Here is a 20973-nt window from a genome sequence, read left to right on the forward strand (position 1 = left end):
CAAGCTAACATCAACAGAGGAATGAATGAAGATGTGTACATATATATAATGGAATACTACTCAGTTATGAAAAAGAACAAAATAATGTCATTTGCAGCAACATGGATGGACCTAGAGATTATCAAACTAAGTGAAGTAAGTCAGACAAATATCATTATGATCACTCACATGTGCAATCCCATAAAAATTATACAAACAAACTCAGAAAAGAGAAAGATTCACAGATCGCAAAGTCAACCTTATAGTTACCAAAAGGAAATGTGGGGGTATGTAATTACTGTCTAGCAGAAACTAATACAACATTGTGAATCAACTATACTCCAGTAAAAAAATCTTAAATATTCTGTGGTAACCTATATAGGAAAAAAATCTGAAAAAGAGTAGATATGGATACATGTATAACTGATTCTCTTTGCTGTGCACCTGAAATTAACACAACATTCTAAATCGACTATACTTGAACAAAAAAATTTTTTAAAGAGGCAGGATTTCAAACACTTGAATGACAATATAATATACTGAGTAAATGCAACCTGTTGAGTAACTGAGCATTCTAAAATTCAATCAGTGGTCATTTTAAAACACTTTCTTTACATATACAAAATTATTAAATAATAGCTGAAATTCTAAGTTTATGAAATGTGTTTCAAAACAATTTTTTAGTGAACAATTCTAGTGAAATTTTTTAGTGAACTGAATGCAAGATATTTCCATTAAAATATATGTGCTCTGTTTAAATAAAATACGTGTTTATTCAAATCACACACACAAGAAAAACGCAGGACTTCTTTAGTCAATTACTGCTATCACTGTCAGCTCAAAACCCTTGGATCAGTGTTCACATCACTGAACACAGAGTGTTCTTCCAAGGACTTTTCGTAGAGCCCTCTTGATGTCCCTGTTCCTCAGGCTGTAGATGAAGGGGTTCAGCATGGGGGTGACCACAGTGTACATCACCGAGGCAATCATGCCTCTCCAGGAAGATGAATCAGAACTGAGATACACACCAAGGCCTGTCCCATAGAACAAAGAAACCACGGACAAGTGAGATGCACAGGTAGAAAATGCCTTATATTTCCCATGAGCTGATGGGATTCTCAGAATGGAGGAGACAATGCGAGTGTAGGAGAAAAGGATCCCTGAGAAGGGAACAATGCCAAGAAATCCAGTCACCATATACAGCAGGATGTAATTGATGAGTGTGTCTGAGCAAGCAAGTGTGAGGACCTGAGCAAGTTCACAATAAAAGTGTGGAATGATCCAGTTGGTACAGAAGGACAGCCGTAACATCAACAGACTCTGGATCAGGGAGTATGACAAGCTGGTGAACCAAGACATAAGAACCAGCAGACCACAGGGGCGAGGGTTCATGATGACTGTGTAGTGCAGAGGGTGACAGATGGCCACAAAGCGGTCATAGGCCATCACAGTCAGGAGAAAAGTGTCCATACCTCCAAAAACCATGAAAAGACACATCTGGGTGATGCAGCCTGCATAGCTGATGGATTTCCTCTGTGTCTGGATATTCACAATCATCTTGGGGACTGTGGTGGCAACAAAACCAATGTCAGCCAAGGACAAGTTAGAGAGGAAGAAGTACATGGGGGTGTGGAGGTGGGGTTCTGAACTGATAGCCAGGATGATGAGTAGATTCCCAAGCACAGTGACCACAAACACAGATAGAAATATCCCAAATAAGATGCACTGCTTTTCTGGGTCTTGGGAAAATCCCAGGAGTAAAAATTCTAAAACACGTGTTTGATTTCCTGGCTCCATGCTGCTGATGCATCTATTGAAAAAGGGAGAAAAAAATGGAAATAAAAATTAAATAGACACTGGACAGCCTCTAGAGTCTGTGCGTGTATTAGTCCCTCAGTTCTGTTCTACTCTTTGGGAACCCATGGACTGTAGCCCACCCAGCTCCTCTGTCCATGGGATTCTCCAGGCAAGAATACTGGAGTGGGTTGCCATTCCCTTCTCCAGGGGATCTTCCCAACCCAGGGATCGAAGCCAGGTCTCCTGCATTGCAGGCAGATTCTTTACTGTCTGAGCCATCAGGGAAACCCAGAGTTTACTTCTTTAATTTCTTAAAGTGGAGGATTGGGTATAAAATACTAAACATGACAAAGCTTACGAACCCTACATTCTGTTATTTGTTCTATGCAGCATTTCAACCACTGTCCACTGACCTTTGGGATACTCACCCACCCTCTTGAACTCTGGCTTGTTGCTCAGTTGTTAAGTTGTGTCTGACTCTGCAACTCCACGAACTATAGCCCACCAGGTTCCTCTGTTCATGGGATTTCCCAGGCAAGAATACTGGAGTGGGTAGCCATTTCATTATCCAGGAGATCTTCCTGATGCAGGGATCAAAACCATGTCTGCTGCATTGCAGGCAGATTCTTCACCACTGAGTCACCAGCAAAGCCTCTATCTCTGGCTTAGGATCATCAAATCTAAAAAAAAAGTTGGAGCAGAACTTCCCTGGTGGTCCAGTGAATAAGAATTCAACTGCCAATGCAAGGAACATGGGCTTGATCTGTGGTCCAGGGAGATCCCACATGCTGCAGCACAACTAAGCCCATGTGCCACAATTGCTGAAGCCCTCATGCCCCAGAGCTCATGCTCCACAAGAGAAGCCACCGCAATAAGAAGCCCACTCACTGCAACTAGAGAAAGCCCCGTGCAGCACCAAAGATCCAGTGTGCAGGAAAATAAATATGTTTTGTAAAAGAAAATTATTTTTAAATTAAAAATTAAGAGCAACTTTGGACCTTAGAGATAAATGGTTCATTCTTGCTCTAAAGCAAAAGTGGAACATGAGGCCTGGTGAAATACAGTAACTTGTTCTAGGTTATTTGTCTTCTCTGGGAGACAGAAAAGGGTGAGATAATGATACCTCAGAGGTGAGAAAATTTGAGAGACTATCTCAAATACCTGAACAGAGAATTGCGGGATGAGTAGAATTAAGATCTATTTCTTATGGAAAAATAAAGAATATATTTTCACTAAATAATAAAACACATTTACAAATTTTTAACCAGGTATACCAAAAACATTGAAGACAAGAGGAAAAGGGAGGTGGCAGAGGATGAGATGGTTAGATAGCATCATTGACTCGATGGACATGAGCTTGAAAAAACTCTAGGAGACGGTGAAGGACAGGGAAGCCTGGCATGCTGCAGTCCATGGGGTCACAAAAAGTCAAAAATGACTTAGCAAATGAACAACAACAACAAATACCAAGAACAATCAATATCTTGTAGAAACAGGGTTATATGTTTCCTGGATATTTGTCACGTGATGAAACACCCTTCACCTGTGATGTTAAGGGACTGGTTAAAATGTCCAAGGAAAGTGTGGCCCAGTCTTCAAAAATTAAACCATTTCATTACCATTAGATACTGAAATCGTCACAAACAAAACTTTGTTCTCTATGCTACTGCTGCTGCTGCTAAGTCACTTCAATCGTGTCCGACTCTGTGTGACCCCATAGACGGAAGCCCACCAGGCTCCCCCCGTCCCTGGGATTCTCCAGGCAAGAACACTGGAGTGGGTTGCCATTTCCTTCTCCAACGTGTGAAAGTGAAAAGTGAAAGTGAAGTCGCTCAGTCGTGTCCGACCCTTAGCGACCCCACAGACTGCAGCCTACCAGGCTCCTCCATCCATGAGATTTTCCAGGCAATAGTACTGGAGTGGCTTGCCATTGCCTTCTCCTTTGTTCTCTATGGTGCTCATTAAATATTTAGAGGAAATAAATTGCACCAGGATATTTACATATGAGCCAGAAAGCGGAGTCATATGCAGCACCCACATTAAAGTGATGCTTAGAAGGAGCTAAAAAGATGAGGACACTCACCTAGAACCCACCTGCCCTCTGACTCTCACCACCCCTGGTCCTGGGGATCCTGTACCTAGAGTAATGGGTCCTATAACCAGCAACAAGAAATAGCATAAGATCATACAATGATTAATACTGAAGGACAGGGAAGCCTGGCATGCTGCAGTCCACGGGGTCGGAAAGAGTTGGGCACGACTTAGTGACTGAACAACAAGACAATGATTGTCAGTGTTCTTTTTGCCTTGATACAAGTGTTTTTGCACACTTGCCATTCTGTAATGCCCCTAATGACAAAGGAGAAAAACCACCATTGACTGTCATCACTGTCAGTCTCCTTAGGTATTAATTAATACTCAAGTAGGAGGATGAAGGATGGGTGAAGGGGGTCAAAAAGTGCAAACTTCCAGTTATGAAATAAATAAACCATGGGATTGCAATGTACAGCACAGTGATTATTTGCATATTTGAAAGTTACTAAGAGAGCAGACCTGAAAATTTCTCATCACAAGAAAAGATTTTGTAATTCTTTCTCGTGTTTGTGATCTTGTGATCTGGTATTAACTGGCTTATTGTGATCATCTTGAAATATTGTGTATTGAATGTCTTCAAATATTGAATTATTATGGTGTACATCTGAAAATAATATAGTGTTATATGTCATTGCCAGTCAATAATTTTAAAAAAATTCAAGGAAGACAGTGTCTTTAGAAATATAAAAATGACCATATCATATGCAAATTGTTAAATTACAGATGAGTATTTTCATTTAATCTGATACACTGGGTGAGGTGGGCAGTTTGCAGTTGTCTCTAGTGGCTTCTGATCAGTTGAAAGACAGTCTACTTTTCAAGGCTCATATTTGAAGTATGATAGTTTGTAAAAAGATTCCCTTGACTTTTAGTAAATGTGGTTTGTTCTCTTGCATTCCAACTTGCTTTATTTTCCAGAGTAGTAGAGAGTATATGAGAATGCCTGATATTCTAGTATTCCCTGGAGTGTGCTGTGCAAGTTAATGGATCAACTGCCTTGGAAAAGAGGAAAGTAATTTTAGCTCCTACTAACGTATTACAGGTTTCCCATGTGGCACTGGTGATAAAGAACCTACCTGCCAATGAAATATATGTAAGCAACAAGGGTTCGATTCCTAGGTCGGGATTGCAGATCTGTTGCAGAATTCTTAGCACACAGGGGCCCTCCATATGACTACAGTGAGTAAATTAATAAGTAGATGAGTGTACAAACCAATATTTCCCCATTGTTGCAGCTCATCAAAACCTATGGGTGTCTATTACTCCCAAACCTCCAGCAACTCTTTCCCTCAAGGAAATCACTAAATGGAGAGAAGATAAAAGAAATAAGATGTTAATATTAATAGAAGAAAGATAGAAAAGGAATATAAAATTTCTGCTCATTAAATAACCAAGTTCGGGCTTCCCTGCTGGCTTAGTGGAAAAGAATCTGCCTGCCAGTGCAGAAGACACAGTTCAATCCCTGATCCGGGAAGATCCCACAAGCAGTGGAGCAACTAAGCCCGTGCACCACAGCTGCTGCTGCTGCTGCTGCTGCTAAGTCGCTTCAGTCGTGTCCGACTCTGTGCGACCCCACAGACGGCAGCCGTACAGAGCCCATATTCTAGAGCCTGGAAATCACAACTACTGAGCACCTAGAGACCGTGTTCTGCAACAGAAGAAGTCACCGAAATGAAAAACCTATGCATCATGACTAGGGAGTAGCCCCTGCTTGTTGCAATTAGAGGAAAAAGCCTGCACAGCAACAAAGATCCACATAGCCAAAAATAAATTAAATAAGGGCAACATGCTGATTCCCAATGGTGACCCTTCCCTAGTCCCAACAACTTAGCCTATTTTCTCTTGCCCTGATATCTACTTATTCTTTCACCTGGGATCTTTCTTTTTTCCATTTTAATTTTTTAGTGAAGTACAGTTGATTTAAAATGCTGTTAATTTCTGCTGTAGAGCGAAGAGATTCATTTATACATATACATTCTCTTCTATATCCTTTTCTATTATGGTTTATCACAGAATGTTGAATATAGTTTTCTGTGCTATACAGCAGGACCCTATTGTTTGTCCATTCTATCACCTGGGATCTTTACCCAGGAAAGTATCTGCGATTACTTTTCTACAGTCCTTATCTGAAATACCAACATACGTGTCTCTGACTTCCTGTCCTAATTATCCAAATGCACAAACAGAAGGTAACTGAGAGGCTCAATAGGGAAATTACACATTTACAAGAAATTTCAAAAATGATGAATTATCACACAGCTATTTTTCTGCAATCATATGTTAGGATACTCATCATCTTCTGAATCCCTTCCTGGAATTTCTTCAACATTTATATTCTGAGTCCTTTTACATTCATGTGAGATTGCTAAATACCTTTCATCTCTGAACGAGGAGATTTTTCCTTTTTTGAGCTCTCCCCTCAAACACTTGAGGATCTCCTTTCTGAACGGAGCAATTGTGTGTGCGTGCTTAGTCATTCGACACTTGCAACCCCATGGACTATAGTCTTCCCGGCTCCTCTGTAAATGGCATGTTTTCCCAGCAAGAATACTGAAGGGTCTTGCCATTTCCTCTTCCAGGGGATCTTCCCAATCAAGGGATCGGACCCTCATCTCCTGTATCTTTGGCACTGCAGGCGGATTCTTTACCACTGAGCCATGTGAGCAATGGCAGTTAACAGGGCAAAGACACTCATCCCTTTACCTCTGGTTACAGGACCTCAGGACCTGGAAAGGAGAGAGCCAGGGGACAGGCAGATACTGGACAAATGCCCCCTCTCTCCATCTTCTCAGCATCACCTCATCGGTGACCCTCATCCTTTCAGGATCATACACAAACATCCTGGTGCAACTTTACTCTTCTTACAAGTATTTAACCAGCACTGTAGAGGATAGTACTTTTCCAGGTAGTGCTAGTAGTAAAGAACCTGCCTGCCAATGCATGAGATGTAAGAGACACAGGTTTGATCCCTGGGTCAGGAAGCTCCCCTGGAGGAGGGCATGGGCATCCACTCCAGTATTCTTGCCTGGAGAATCCCATGGACAGAGGAACCTGGCAGGCTACAGTTCATATATATAACTGAACTGAAATCTCACTCTGTCGTGGTAACTTCACACAAGAAGTGTTGCCATTCACCCTCCCAAACAATTAGTCTTTAGAGATATTTCTCCATAGACATCATAGAGTTTTCTTTCCGTTCCGTCGCTTAGTCGTGTCCGACTCTATGCGACCCCATGGACTGTAGCCTACCAGGCTTCTCCGTCCATGGGATTCTCCAGGCAACAGTACTGGAGTGGGTTACCGTTTCCTTCTCCAGGGGATCTTCCCGACCCAGGGATCGAACCCGGGTCTCCTGCATTGGAGGCAGACGCTTTAACCTCTGAGCCACCAGGGAAGCCCTTTGCCTTGTGCTTAATGAGTCAGTGCCCTTTTCACTCAACCACCTTTTTCCTATGTCCCACAACACTTACTGGGTTATGCAGGCTTGCCAATATGGGACCACTGCAGTGGCCAACTCCCCTGAATCCTATTCTCTCATGGAGCTTGAGTGATGAAGGAAGAAGGTCTGTCCCACCAAAAAACAAGGATATTCGGCCAGGCACATGGTTTGGGGTCTGGTTGATTTCTCCTGGAGAAAGCATTAATTGTCTTGGGTCTGGCCCATGGGGGCCTTAGTGACTATAAGTTGATATGTTACAGCTTTTATGGCCCTAGAGACTAAATACCCTCTGAAGCTTGTTAGACAAATTGATTGATGACTCTTCCATTCCCTGATCAGTTTGACTCCTCAAGGGCAAGGAGGAGGATCTCTTGGAAAGGATCTCTGACTTGCCCAATTCCTTGTCCCTGTGAGACTTACAGAGGGTCTACCTGTGATCCCTCTCTTTTAGGTTTGTTTCCTCTGGAAAGAATCACCTTAGTCTCCATTCAATTTCCTCTTAGGGACAAGTGTTAGCATTTTGGATTTGCATTTTCCTCATTAGGAAGATTGCAGAGCACCAAAGGGCCCCTTCTGGGGGTAATAGTTTTCAAACTTAAGCCTGAACCTAGATGATCTTGCGAATGTGTTACAACACAGATTTCTGAGTCCCACCCCAAATTTCTGTCTCAGTAGATTGGGGCTTGGGTTTCTCAGGTGGTTCAGTGGTAAAGAACCCACCCACCAATATAGGAGATTCAAGTTCAGTCTCAGATTCAGGATGATCACCTGGAGAAGGAAATGTAAACCCACTCCAGTATTCTTGCTTGGGAAATACCATGGACAAAGGAGCATGGCAGGCTACATCCATGGTGTTACACAGGAGCTGGACACGACTTAGCTACTGAACAACAACAACAAGATTGGGGCTTCGGTCTGATAATTTGGATTTTTTTTTTTCCAAATTTTGCCAGTTGCCACAACAATCCTTTGACAACCACTGCCCTGGGATAACGTTTCATAATTTGAGCTTTATTTAAACTATCATAAAATTAATGGAAAGGAAGAAAACTTAAACAATATAGGCACAAAACGACACTAATCGTGGATGTGTGTATGTCTATGTAAGAAAATGTGTATACAGAGAAAAAACTGGTAGAAAATAAAATTAAGTGTCAACAGTGGAGAAAAAAACCTGTTGACTGAGGTTTTTGTTAATATATAGCTTCTCATGTTATCCCAGACTTACCTACTCAACATTTCCAGGGGTAGAGTTTGAGAATTTATGTTTAAAAATATTTTATTTATTTGGCTGCATTGAGTCTTAATCATGGCATGCAGGGTCTTCATTGCAGTCCACGAATGCTCTACTTTTGGTGCAAGGGCTCTGGAGGGCATGGGCTTAGCGGTTATGGCATGAGGGCTTAGTTGCCCGTGCATGACATGTGGGATCTTAGTTCCCTGACCAGTGATCTATAATGCATCCCCTAAATAACAAGGTGGATTCTTAACCACTGAACCACCAGGGAAGTCCCACTGAGAATTTACTTTTAAAAGAAAATTACAACAGTTTTACTTTTATTGCATATATACAATATCATATATATATAATAAAATACACCATTTTAACCATTTTTATGTGTAGAGTTCAGTGGCATTGAATAAATTCACAATTCGTGCAACCAATACCTCCATCTATTTCCAGAACATTTTCATCCACCAAACAGAAGTTTTGATCCATTAAACAACAACTTCCCATTCCTCTCCCTGCCCGGTCCCTGAAAACCTCTATTCTACTTTTTGTCTCTATGAATTTGCCTATTCTAAGTTATCTCATAAAAATAGAATCACATAATATTTATCTTTTTATGTCTGGCTTATCTTACTTAAGAAAATGTTTTCAAGATTCAACAATGTTGTAACACTTATCAAAATTTCATTCCATTTTAAAGTTGAATAATATTCTATTGCGTGTATATATTCCATTTTGTTTATTCTTTCATTATTGATGGACACATGGGTTTTTCAAATCTTTGGCTATTGTGATTAATGCTGCTATGAACATTGAAATTCTAGAATCCGTTTCAATTCCTGCTTTCAATTCTTCGGGGCATATATCTAGGCAGAATTGATGAATTCTGAAAATCTACCTGTAAAAGGATGCCAAGGGGCACGAGCAGCAGTGGGGGTGGCAGCATTTAGCGGCAGTGCCAGCAGTTCTATCCCATTGCTTTACTTTTTAGCTGCACGAATATAGGAACATAGTCATTATGCTGAAAAGAACGTCCCCAGTGAAAACAGAGGGCAATGATAGATCCAAAATCACTAAAAAGGAGCCCAGCAAACAGTTTAAGAAGTTTTCAGCGAAACCTCTTCCATCAAAACCTGAACCTGAAATTAAACAAACAAAAATCTGCAAAGAAAGAACCTGGAACAAAGGGTAATATATTGTCTAATTGTGGTTGTTGTTTAGTCACTAAATTGTGTCCACACTTTAGGCTACTCTGTCCATGGTAATGTTTTAGGCAAGAATACTGGAGTGGGTTGGCATTTCCTTCTCCAGGGGATCTTCCAGACCCAGGGATCGAACTCAAGTCTCCTGCATTGGTAGGAAGATTCTTTACCACCTGGGAAGCCCAATGATGGCTAATAACCTGAGTCATATCCTTGAGCTGTTTTGCAGATACCTAAACCCCCACCAGAAGGAGGAATTTAACTGCATGCTGACCACAAACACAAAGTCCCCAGAACACAGGTTGGAACCAGAAGGTTGGTGATGTTGACCCTCTGTTACTTCACCACCAACCAACCACAGGATTGTGCACCAGCTGATCATGCACTCTGAAATACCCTCCCTCACCCTGTTTTTAAAAACTTTTCCCTGAAGGCCATCAAGAAGGTCTGGGTCTTTTGAGCATAAGCTGCCTGTACTCCTTGCTTGGCCTTGCAAAGAAAGTCTGCCAGAGAAGATGACAGAGTAGGCAGACATGGAGTACATCTCCACAGATACATCAGGAATACACCTTCAGACACTGAAGTGCTTGCAGAACAGACAGCAGACAGGAGTACCTGACCAGCAGTAAAGAATATATAGTAGGGCGAAGGAACTAAAGGGAAAAACAGGAGTGTTATTAGGACTGGACCTGCCCTCAGCAGGTGGGGGAACTGAAGCAGGGGTCCAATCCACACATCAGGGCAACTGTCTGAGTCAGAGAAGAAATATTTAAGGCTGATAGTGAAACAACTGATCTGTGGCAGCCTAAACAGATTGAGAATTAGACAGTCCTTGCTGGAGCCATACATACCCCAGACAGGGACGCAGGTCCCCTGGAAGGCACAGCAGCTGAGAGCTGGAGTTTAGGGTTTGTGGAGCAATTCCAGGGTGAGGGCTGCTGTTGACTGAGGAGATACAGACCAAGGGGATATGAGGGAGGAGACTGTGGTGGGAAATGCCTGTGGAGGAAAGCCAAGCAGACATGGAAGCAAGGTGATACTACTGAGTCATGCGTTGGGGGTGGAGCTTTCACCATAGCTTCTCTCTCCCCACACGCCAATATGGCAGCTGAAAAATAGAGAGGCTGGCCCATCAACTACTGAACTACAGAGTAGGACCCCACCCAGGATGCCCCTCTAAGTACCTAATGTGCCAATCTAGAGAGTATGACCCCAGCCAGGGGGGCCCCTCTATGTGCCTGAATAGGTGGAGCTACGAAGAAAGACTGGCCAAAGAGGCCTTCTGATCACCAGCGACAGGAGATTCAAAAAAGACTCTGCTACTGCCATAACTCCTGGGGTGGAGGCAGTCCGTGTCCCTGCACACTTGATGTTGCCAGGGTCCCCACGAGCCAAGCAGCTGCACCACCTTCACGCTTAACTCTCACTGAGGCAGAGCTGCCATAGGCAAAAAAAAATCTTACATCTATGTGCACAGGGCCACTTCAGTCATGTCCAACTCTTTGCAACCCTGTAGACTGTGGCCTGTCAGGCTTCTCTGTCAGGAGGGTTCTCCAGGCAAGAATACTGGAGCATATTGGCCAATACTCGTTGCCATACCCTTCCCAGTTCAGTTCAGTTCAGTTCAGTCAGTCAGTCGTGTCTGACTCTTTGCTACCCCATGGACTGCAGCACACCAGGCCTCCCTGTCCATCACCAACTCCTGGATCTTACCCAAACTCATGTCCATTGAGTCAGTGATGCCATCCAACCTCTGTCATCCCCTTCTCCTTCCACCCTCAATCTTTCCTAGCATCAGGGTCTTTTCAAATGAGTCAGCTCTTCGCATCAAGTGGCCAAAGTATTGGAGTTTCCCAACTTCAATATCAGTCCTTCCAATGAACACCCAGGACTGATCTCCTTTAGGATGGACTGGTTGGATCTCCTTCCAGTCCAAGGGACTCTCAAGAGTCTCCTCCAACACCACAGTTCAAAAGCATCAATTCTTCGGCACTCAGCTTTCTTTACAATTCAACTCTCACATCCATACACGACTACTGGAAAAACCATAGCCTTGACTAGATGGACCTTTGTTGGCAAAGTAATGTCTCTGCTTTTCAATATGCTGTCTAGGTTATAGAGCACTATATTTCCTGTTGCCCTAACTGCCAACTCCCCTGAGTACCTGGGGCTGCCAGAACCCCTGCAACCCAAGCAGCTGCACCACATCCACACCTGGCCCTCACAGGGGAAAACCCAAGTCCTCCAGGGCAGTCTCAGGAACAAACCCCAGTGGACAACCCACATGCAGAGGTGGAAATAAAACCACAGTTGAAACTCAGGAGCAGTGTGGCTGAGGAAGAAGATCCAAAACCTTCCCACCAACTGTATAAGCTGCAGATTAAATCCACATGACAACTAGGCAGACTCTGTGTTTATGGAATATCTAAAAGGACACTGAGAGCTCCCACAAAAGAAAATGCACTAATTCTGATAGTTGTGGACATTGGAGGCAAGAGCATACAGGAATAGGACCATATTAGAATCTGAGCTGCCCCCGCAACAGGTCCAGAGATCAGCAGAGTGTTAGAGGGCTTCCTAGGGAGGTGAGGTGAACTGTGACTCCCAGCAAGGGAAAGGACTCTGACAGCAGTGACTCAAGAACACATTTATTATTATTATCTTTTGACTTGTTCTGTAAATTCTTTCGGATTTTTTTTTCTTTTCTTTTTCCTTTTCTCCCCCCTCTGTTGTAGTTGTCGATTTTATTGGCACTATGAAATCTAATTAAGTTTTTGAGCTTTTTTTTTTCTTTCTTTTCTCAGTCACATTTTTTTTAATCGTTGTTTTAAACCTTTGCCTCTTGTCTAGGCTTTTGCAGTTCTGTGGAGTCTTCCCTTTTTTTTTTTTCTATTTTTTTAAGTCCAATTTTTAATTTTTAAACTTATTATTATTATTTCTACATTTATCCCTTTGTTTGCTTTTCCTACTGTTCTTTTCCCCTTGCAGTTAATCTTTAATGTATATAAATTTCTTTATCTACCTCTATTTAACTTTGCATATCTATTCTTCTTTCTTTCCTTTCCACATCTTTGTTAGTTTCATTTTCATTGCTTTATTCCCCAATTAGCACCTTGCTTTAGATTTGTTTTCAGGTTTGTGCTTTAGTTAGTTTTGTTCTTAGCTGATAGATAAAATTTTTGGTTTCCTTTGTTCACTGGGTCAATCTATTGTACTTTATTTTTGTTGGACAGTTTTGATTTTCCTTATCGGTGTATATGTGTTTGTGTATATTCAGTCACACTTTTCATTGTTGTTATAGACCTCTGTCTCTATGTTGGGCTTTGGCAGTTCTGTGGAGTTTTCCTTTTTTCTCTCTTTTTTTAATGCTAATTTTTAAAACCTATTATTATTTTTTCTACATGTATTCCTTTGCCTTTCCTACTGTTCTTTTCCCCTTGCAGTTAACCTTTAATGTATATAAATCTTCTATATCTTTTTTAATTGATTGGGCTGAGTTCTTTTATTTTACTTTGCATATCTATTCTTTCTTTCTTTTCTTTCCTTTCCTCTCAACATATTTGTTATTTTTATTTTCATTGTTTTATTCCCCAGTTGGCACCTTACTTTAGTATTTTTTTCCAGCTTATGCTTTAGCTACTTTTGTTCTTAACCAGTAGATGCCAACAAAGGTCCGTCTAGTCAAAGCTATGGCTTTTCCAATAGTCATGTATGGATGGGAGAGTTGAACTATAAAGAGAGCTGAGTGCTAAGAATTGATGCTTTTGAACTGTGGTGTTGGAGAAGACTCTTGAGAGACCCTTGGACTGCAAGGAGATCCAACCAGTCCATCCTAAAGGAAATAAGTCCTGAATATTCATTGGAAGGACTGATGCTAAAACTCCAATACTTAGGCCACCTGATGCAAAGAATTGACTCATTGGAAAAGACCCTGATGCTGGGAGAATTGAAAGTGGGAGGAGAAGGGGATGACAAAGGATGAAATGGGTGGATGGCATCACCAACTCAATGGACATGAGTTTGAGTAAACTCCAGGAGTTGGTGATGGACAGGGAGGCCTGGCATGCTGCAGTCCATGGGGTAGCAAAGAGTCGGACACGACTGACTGACAGAACTGAACTCAACTGATAATTTTAGGTTTCCTTTGTTCACCAGGTCAATCTATTGTACCTTATTTTTGTTGGGCTGTTTTGATTTTGCTTATGAATGTATATGTATGTGTACATTCAGTCACAATTTTTATTGTTATAAACCTCTGCCTCCACGTTGGGCTTTTGCAGTTCTGTGGAGTTTTCCTATTTTTCCTTTTATTCTTTTTTCTTCCTCTTTTTTCTTTTCCCGTTTTTACAACTTTTATTTTTTAAAACCTATTATTATTTTTCTACGTTTATTCCTTTGTTTGTCTTTCCTACTGTTCTTTTCCCCTTGCAGTTAATCTTTAATGTATGTAAATCTTCTTTCTCTACCTCTGTTTAATTTTGCATATCTATTCTTTCTTTCCTTTCCTCTCAACATATTTCATAGTTCTTTTTTCATTGCTTTATTTCCCCACTTGACACCTTGCTTTAGTTTTGTTTTCTGGTTTGTGCTTTAGTTACCTTTGCTCTTAGCTGGTAAATATAATTTTTGATTTGCTTTGTTTTCCAGGTCAATCTTTCATACTTTATTTCAGTTGGACTGTTTTGACTTTGCTTATGGGTGTATGCTGATTGCAGCCATGAAATTAAAAGACGCTTACTCCTTGGAAGGAAAGTTATGACCAACCTAGATGGTATATTAAAAAGCAGAGACATGACTTTGCCGACAAAGGTCCGTCTAGTCAAGGCTATGGTTTTCCCAGTGGTCATGTATGGATGTGAGAGTTGGACTGTGAAGAAAGCTGATCACCAAAGAATTGATGCTTTTGCACTGTGATGTTGGAGAAGACTCTTGAGAGTCCCTTGGACTGCAAGGAGGTCCAACCAGTCCATTCTAAAGGAGATCAATCCTGGGTGTTCATTGGAAGGACTGGTGCTAAAGCTGAAACTCCAATACTCTGGCCACCTCATGGATGAGTTGACTCACTGGAAAAGACTCTGATGCTGGGAAGCACTGGGGGCGGAAGGAGAAGGGGACGACAGAGAATGAGATGACTGGATGGCATCACTGACTCGATGGACATGGGTTTGAGTGAACTCCAGGAGTTGGTGATGGACAGGGAGGCCTGTCGTGCTGTGATTCATGGGGTCGCAGAGAGTCGGACATGACTGAGCGACTAAACTGAACTGATGGGTGTATATGTGTATGTGTATATTCCATTGTTTTAATTATTATTTGCCTGATTTTGTAACTGCCATTTGTCTCGGGTTCATGTTTGGTTACTCGTTTTGGAATATTTATTTTAATCTCACTTAATGCCATAACAAACCAAATGTGGAATCTTTGTTCCTGATCATAGATCAAACCCTGAGCCTTTGGAGTTGGAGCACTGTCTCCAAGACCCCAGACTACCAGAGAACTAACCCTAGGGAGTATCAAATAGTGAGAACTCACACAAAGGAAACCACTTGAATACAAGACCCGGCATCACCCAACCATCAGTAGCACCCTGCGCAGGACGCCTCATCTAAAGAACAAACAAAACAAAAATACCAGCCAAATCATTAGCAGACAAGATTATCACCTCACTCAGTCTTACCCATCAGAGGAAAAATAAACAAGTGAACAAACAAACAACAACAAAAGAACTCAGCCCAAATCTCAACCTGTAGGAAGCTTACACAAACCACTGGACCAACCTTAGGAGGGCAGAAACTAAAAGGAAGAAAGAATTTAACCTTGATGCCTGAGAAAAGGAGACTTCAAACACAATAAGTTTTTTAAAAAGTAATGAAAAGGCAGAGAAATACTACACAAATGAAGGAACAAATTAGAAACACAGAAGTCCAAATAAATGAAGAAGTATAGGCAAAATACCTGAAAAATTATTCAGAATAATGATGATCAAAAAACTTGAAAACAAAATGAAGAAAATGCAAGAATCAATTAACAAAGACCTAGAAGAATTAAAGAATAAATATACAGAGACAAACAAAAGAACTACTGAAATTAAAAATACTCTGGAAGGAATCAATAGCAGAATATCTGAAGAAGAAGAACAAATCAGTGAGCTGGAAGATAAAATGGTGGAAATAACTTCTACAGAGCAGAATAAAGTAAAAAGAATGAAAAGAACTGAGGATAGTCTCAGATACCTATGGGACAATTTCAAACACACTAACATTCAAATCATAGGGGTCCCAGAAGAAGAAGACAAGAAGAAAGGGTATGAGAACATTTTTGAAGAGACAATAGTTGAAAATTCCCCAACATGGAAAAAGAAATAGTCAACCAAGTCCAAGAGGTGCAAAGAGTCACATACAGGATAAAGCCAAAGAGAAACACACCAAGACACATACAAATCAAACTAACAAAGACAACGAAAGAATATTGAAAGCAGCAAGGGAAAAAAAAACATGTAATGAACTCCGGGAGTTGGTGATGGACAGGGTGGCCTGGCGTGCTGTGATTCATGGGGTCGCAGAGAGTCGGACACGACTGAGCGACTGAACTGAACTGAACTGAACTGAACATACAAGGGAAACCCTATACATTTAACAGCTGATTTCAGCAGAAACTCTGCAGGCCAGAAGGGAATCACAGAATATATTTAAAGTACTGAAAAGGAACTATCTACAACCAAGATTACTCTACTCAAAATTGATGGAGAAATAAAAAGCTTTTCAGCCAAGCAAAAGTTAAGAGAATTCAGTACCACCAAACCAAATGTTAAATGGATTTATAGTCAAAAAATACAAGACAAGGAAATGGTCTACAAAATCAACCCCAAACAATTAAGAAAATGGCAATCAGTTCAGTTCAGTCACTCAGTCGTCTCCGACTCTTTGCGGCCCCATGAATCACACCACGCCACGCCACGCCTCCCTGTCCATCACCAACTCCCGGAGTACACTCAAACTCATGTCCACAGAGTCGGTGATGCCATCCAGCCATCTCATTCTCCGTCGTCCCCTTCTCCTCCTGCCCCCAATCCCTCCCAGCATCAGAGTCTTTTCCAGTGAGCCAACTCGTTGCATAAGGTGGCCAGAGTATTGGAGTTTCAGCTTCAACATCAATCCTTCCAATGAACACCCAGGACTGATCTTTAGAATGGACTGGTTGGATCTCCTTGCAGTCCAAGGGACTCTCAAAAGTCTTCTCCAACACCACAGTTCAAAAACATCAATTCTTCAGCGCTTAGCTTTCTTCACAGTCCAACTCTCACATCCAAACATGACTACTGGAAAAACCATAGCCTTGACTAGATGGACCTTTGTTGGTAAAGTAATGTCTCTGCTTTTTAATATACTATCTAGGTTGGCCATAGCTTTCCTTCCAAGGAGTAAGCATCTTTTAATTTCATGGCTGCAATCAGCATCTGCAGTGATTTGGAGCCCCAAAAAATAAAGTCTGACAATGTTTCCACTGTTTCCCCATCTATTTCGCGTGAAGTGATGGGACCAGATGCCATGATCTTAGTTTTCTGAATGTTGAGCTTCAAGCCAACCTTTTCACTCTCCTCTTTCACTTTCATCAAGAGGCTATTTAGTTCCTCTTCACTTTCTGCCATAAGGGTGGTGTCATCTGCATATCTGAGGTTATTGATATTTCTCCCGGCAATCTTGATTCCGGCTTGTGCTTCTTCCAGCCCAGCGTTCCTCATGATGTACTCTGCATATAAGTTAAATAAGCAGGGTGACAATATACAACCTTGACGTAGAACCAGTCTGTTGTTCCATGTCCAGTTCTAACTGTTGCTTCCTGACCTGCATACAGGTTTCTCAAGAGGCAGGTCAGGTGGTCTGGTATGCCCATCTCTTTCAGAATGTTCCACAGTTTATTGTGATCCACACAGTCAAAAGATTTTGCATAGTCAATGAAGCAGAAATAGATGTTTCTCTGAAACTCTTGCTTTTTCCATGATCCAGCGGATGTTGGCAATGTGATCTCTGGTTCCTCTGCCTTTTCTAAAACCAGCTTGAACATCTGGAAGTTCACGGTACACATATTGCTGAAGCCTGGCTTGGAGAATTTTAAGCATGACTTTACTAGCGTGTGAGATGCATGCAATTGTGCGGTAGTTTGAGCATTCTTTGGCATTGCCTTTCTTTGGGATTGGAATGAAGACTGACCTTTTCCAGTCCTGTGGCCACTGCTGAGTTTTCCAAATTTTCCGGCATATTGAGTGCAGCACTTTCACAGCATCATCTTTCAGGATTTGAAATAGCTCAACTGGAATTCCATCACCTCCACTAGCTTTGTTCGTAGTGATGCTTTCTAAGGCCCCATTGACTTCACATTCCAAGATGTCTGGCTCTAGGTGAGCGATCACACCATCGTGATTATCTTGGTCGTGAAAATTTGTTTTGTACAGTTCTTCTGTGTATTCTTGCCACCTCTTCTTGGTTGTGCTAGATCTTCCTATTGTCTGTGGGCTTTCTCTAGCTGTGGCAAGCAGGGGCCACTCTCTAGTTGCAAGAGTTGGTAAGTGTGGGCTTCTCCTTGTGGTGACTTCTCCTGCTGTGGAGCACAGGCTCTAGCGTGGATGGGCTTCAGTAGTTGTGGCTCGTGGGTTCTAGACCACAGCCTCAGTAGCTGTGGTGCACAGGCTTAGTTGCCCCATGGCATGTGGAATCTTACTGGACCAGGGATCAAACCCATGTCCCCTCCACTGGCAGGGAGCCTCTCAGTCACGGAACCACCAGAGAAAGTTCCATCCAATTTCTTTATGGTGAAGAAGATGTGAAAATAAACATTCATCAAGACATCTAGTAGTTTGAACATATTCTGTACCCCCTGAAGCTGCTTAGCATCATATATCTCCAGGGTGGCAATTCTGTGATTCAATTCCTACTCTCCTGAATTCTAATCCTGCACTCTGTCCTGGCACAATACCTGAACATATATGTCCCTTTTCAGCCAGATTTTGTCAGCATCTGGATCTTAAGTTTCAACCTCAGTAAATTCACCTGTAGAATGAGGCAGCTATATCCAACCATTACCTGTTCTAATATTCTTGGCCTTGCAGTTTTTTTGTCTCTAGTGATACATGTTCAAACCTTATTTTGGAAACATACTAAATATACGTAGAAAAGGTCAACCATGCTGAAAATCAAATAAATAATCTATTTGTCAGTGTATTTTCTGTTTGATATAGAGCATGATCTGATAAATGCTGAAATCCAGGATTTAACCTCCATGAGGGCAAAGATTTTTATCTTTTTTCCCCTCCTTTCAATTCTGTGTTCCAGATATTTGCATCAGCCTGGCACACTGAACACCACTCAGTAAGTACTGTTGAATAAATGAATTTGGTAAGAACTAGCAATGGCATTGATAAGCACTGTTTTATAATTCTTATTAAACTATTCTGAGTCTGTACTTGAAATGGCTGATATCAACCCACAGGACTGGTAATCCAATCCAATTAACAGTGATGGATAAGTAAAAGGAGGGATGCAGAGTATAGGATTAAGGTTAATAGTCATCACTGTAGGAGGTGAAGACAAAGTGCTCACTAGGCAAGTCACTTGCAGAGGACAGATGAGAAACAAAACTCGATGAGACTAAACGGCAAGATTTCTTATTGAAGAGAATGTGGAGAAAAGGGTACTCTCCTATACTGTTGGTGGGAATGTAAATTGGTACAGCCACTTTGAAGATTCCTTAAAAAACTAAATATAGAAGTTCATGTAGAATATATGATCCTACAATCCCACTCTTTGGCATATGACCACTGAAAATCATAATTCAAAAAGATACATGCTCTTCAATGTTTATTGTAACACTGTTCACAAAAGCCAAGACATGGAAGCAACCTAAATGTCCCTCAACAGAGGAATGAATTTAGATGTGTACATACATACAATGTAATATTACTCAGCTATGAAAAAAAGAATAAAATAATGCCATTTGCAGCAACATGGATGGACCTAGAGATTATCAAACTAAGGGAAGTAAGTCAGACAAATAGTATCACTGACATGTGGAATCCAATAAAAATGATACAAACTCATAAAACAGAAAGACTCACAGATCTCAAAATCAGCTTCATGGTTACCAAAGGGAAATGTGGGGGGTGGGGGTAGTGATAAATTGGGAGATTGGAATTAACATATATACACTACTATGTATAAAATAGATAACTAATAAGGACGTACTTAATAGCACGAGGAACCCTACTCAATATCCTGTAATCACCTATGTGAGAAAAGAATCTGAGAAAGTATGGATATATATATAACTGATTAACTTTACTGTATAGCAGAAACTAACACAACATTGTGAATCAACTATATTCCAGTAAAAAAAAAAATATTCTGTGGTAACCTATATAGGAAAAGAATCTGAAAAAGAACAGATATGGGTATTTGTATAACTGATTCACTTTGTTGTGCACCTGAAATTAACACAACATTTTAAATCAACTATCAGTTCAGTTCAATTCAGTCGCTCAGTTGTGTCCAACTCTTTGAGACCCCATGAATTGCAGCATGCCAGGCCTCCCTATCAACCACCAACTCCCGGAGTTCACCCAAACTCATGTGCATCAAGTCGGTGATGCCATTCAGCTATCTCATCTTCTGTCATCCCCTTCTCCTCCTGCCCCCAATCTCTCCCAGCATCAGGGTCTTTTCCAATGAATCAACTCTTCTCATGAGGTGGCCAAAGCATTAGAGTTTCAGCCTCAGCATCAGTCCTTCCAATGAATACCCAGGACTGATCTCCTTTAGGATGGACTGGTTGGATATCCTTGCTGTCCAAGGGACTCTCAAGAGTCTTCTCCACTTCAATAAAAATGTTTAAAAGAGGCAGGATTTCAAACACTTGAATGACAATATAATATACTGAGTAAACGCAAGCTGTTGAGTAATTAAGCATTGTAAAATTCAATCAATGGTCATTAAAAAGCACTTTCTCTACATATGTAAAATTATTAAATAATAGTTGATATTTTAAGTTCATGAAATGTGTTTCTAAGACAATTGTGAAATTGTTTAATGAGTTGAATGCAAGATATTTGCATTAAAATGTTTATGCTCTGCTTAAATAAAATGCATATTTATTCAAATCACACACAAGAAAGAAGCAGGATTTCTTTAGCCAACTACTGCTATCACTGTCAGCTCAAAACCCTTGGATCAGTGTTCACA

The 20973-nt window shown here is 41.2% G+C and overlaps 1 protein-coding gene across 1 annotated transcript; it reads right to left on the reverse strand.

The window, feature by feature from the left end:
* On the reverse strand, positions 1–1902 carry LOC129559149 (olfactory receptor 7A10-like). The gene has a single exon (XM_055430663.2). It carries the CDS (start codon positions 1774–1776, stop codon positions 844–846), a length of 933 nt encoding a protein of 310 aa, XP_055286638.2. The 5' UTR covers positions 1777–1902; the 3' UTR covers positions 1–843.
* Positions 1903–20973: the final 19071 nt, after the last annotated feature.

The sequence above is a fragment of the Moschus berezovskii genome, chromosome 8 (genome assembly GCF_049115385.1).
Source record: "Moschus berezovskii isolate FMDL1 chromosome 8, NW_MosBer_1.0, whole genome shotgun sequence".
Taxonomy (NCBI): domain Eukaryota; kingdom Metazoa; phylum Chordata; class Mammalia; order Artiodactyla; family Moschidae; genus Moschus; species Moschus berezovskii.

Bases quoted from the DNA above. Each gene is read 5' to 3' on its own strand.
- LOC129559149 (XM_055430663.2), bottom strand. From the start codon at position 1,776: ATGGAGCCAGGAAATCAAACACGTGTTTTAGAATTTTTACTCCTGGGA.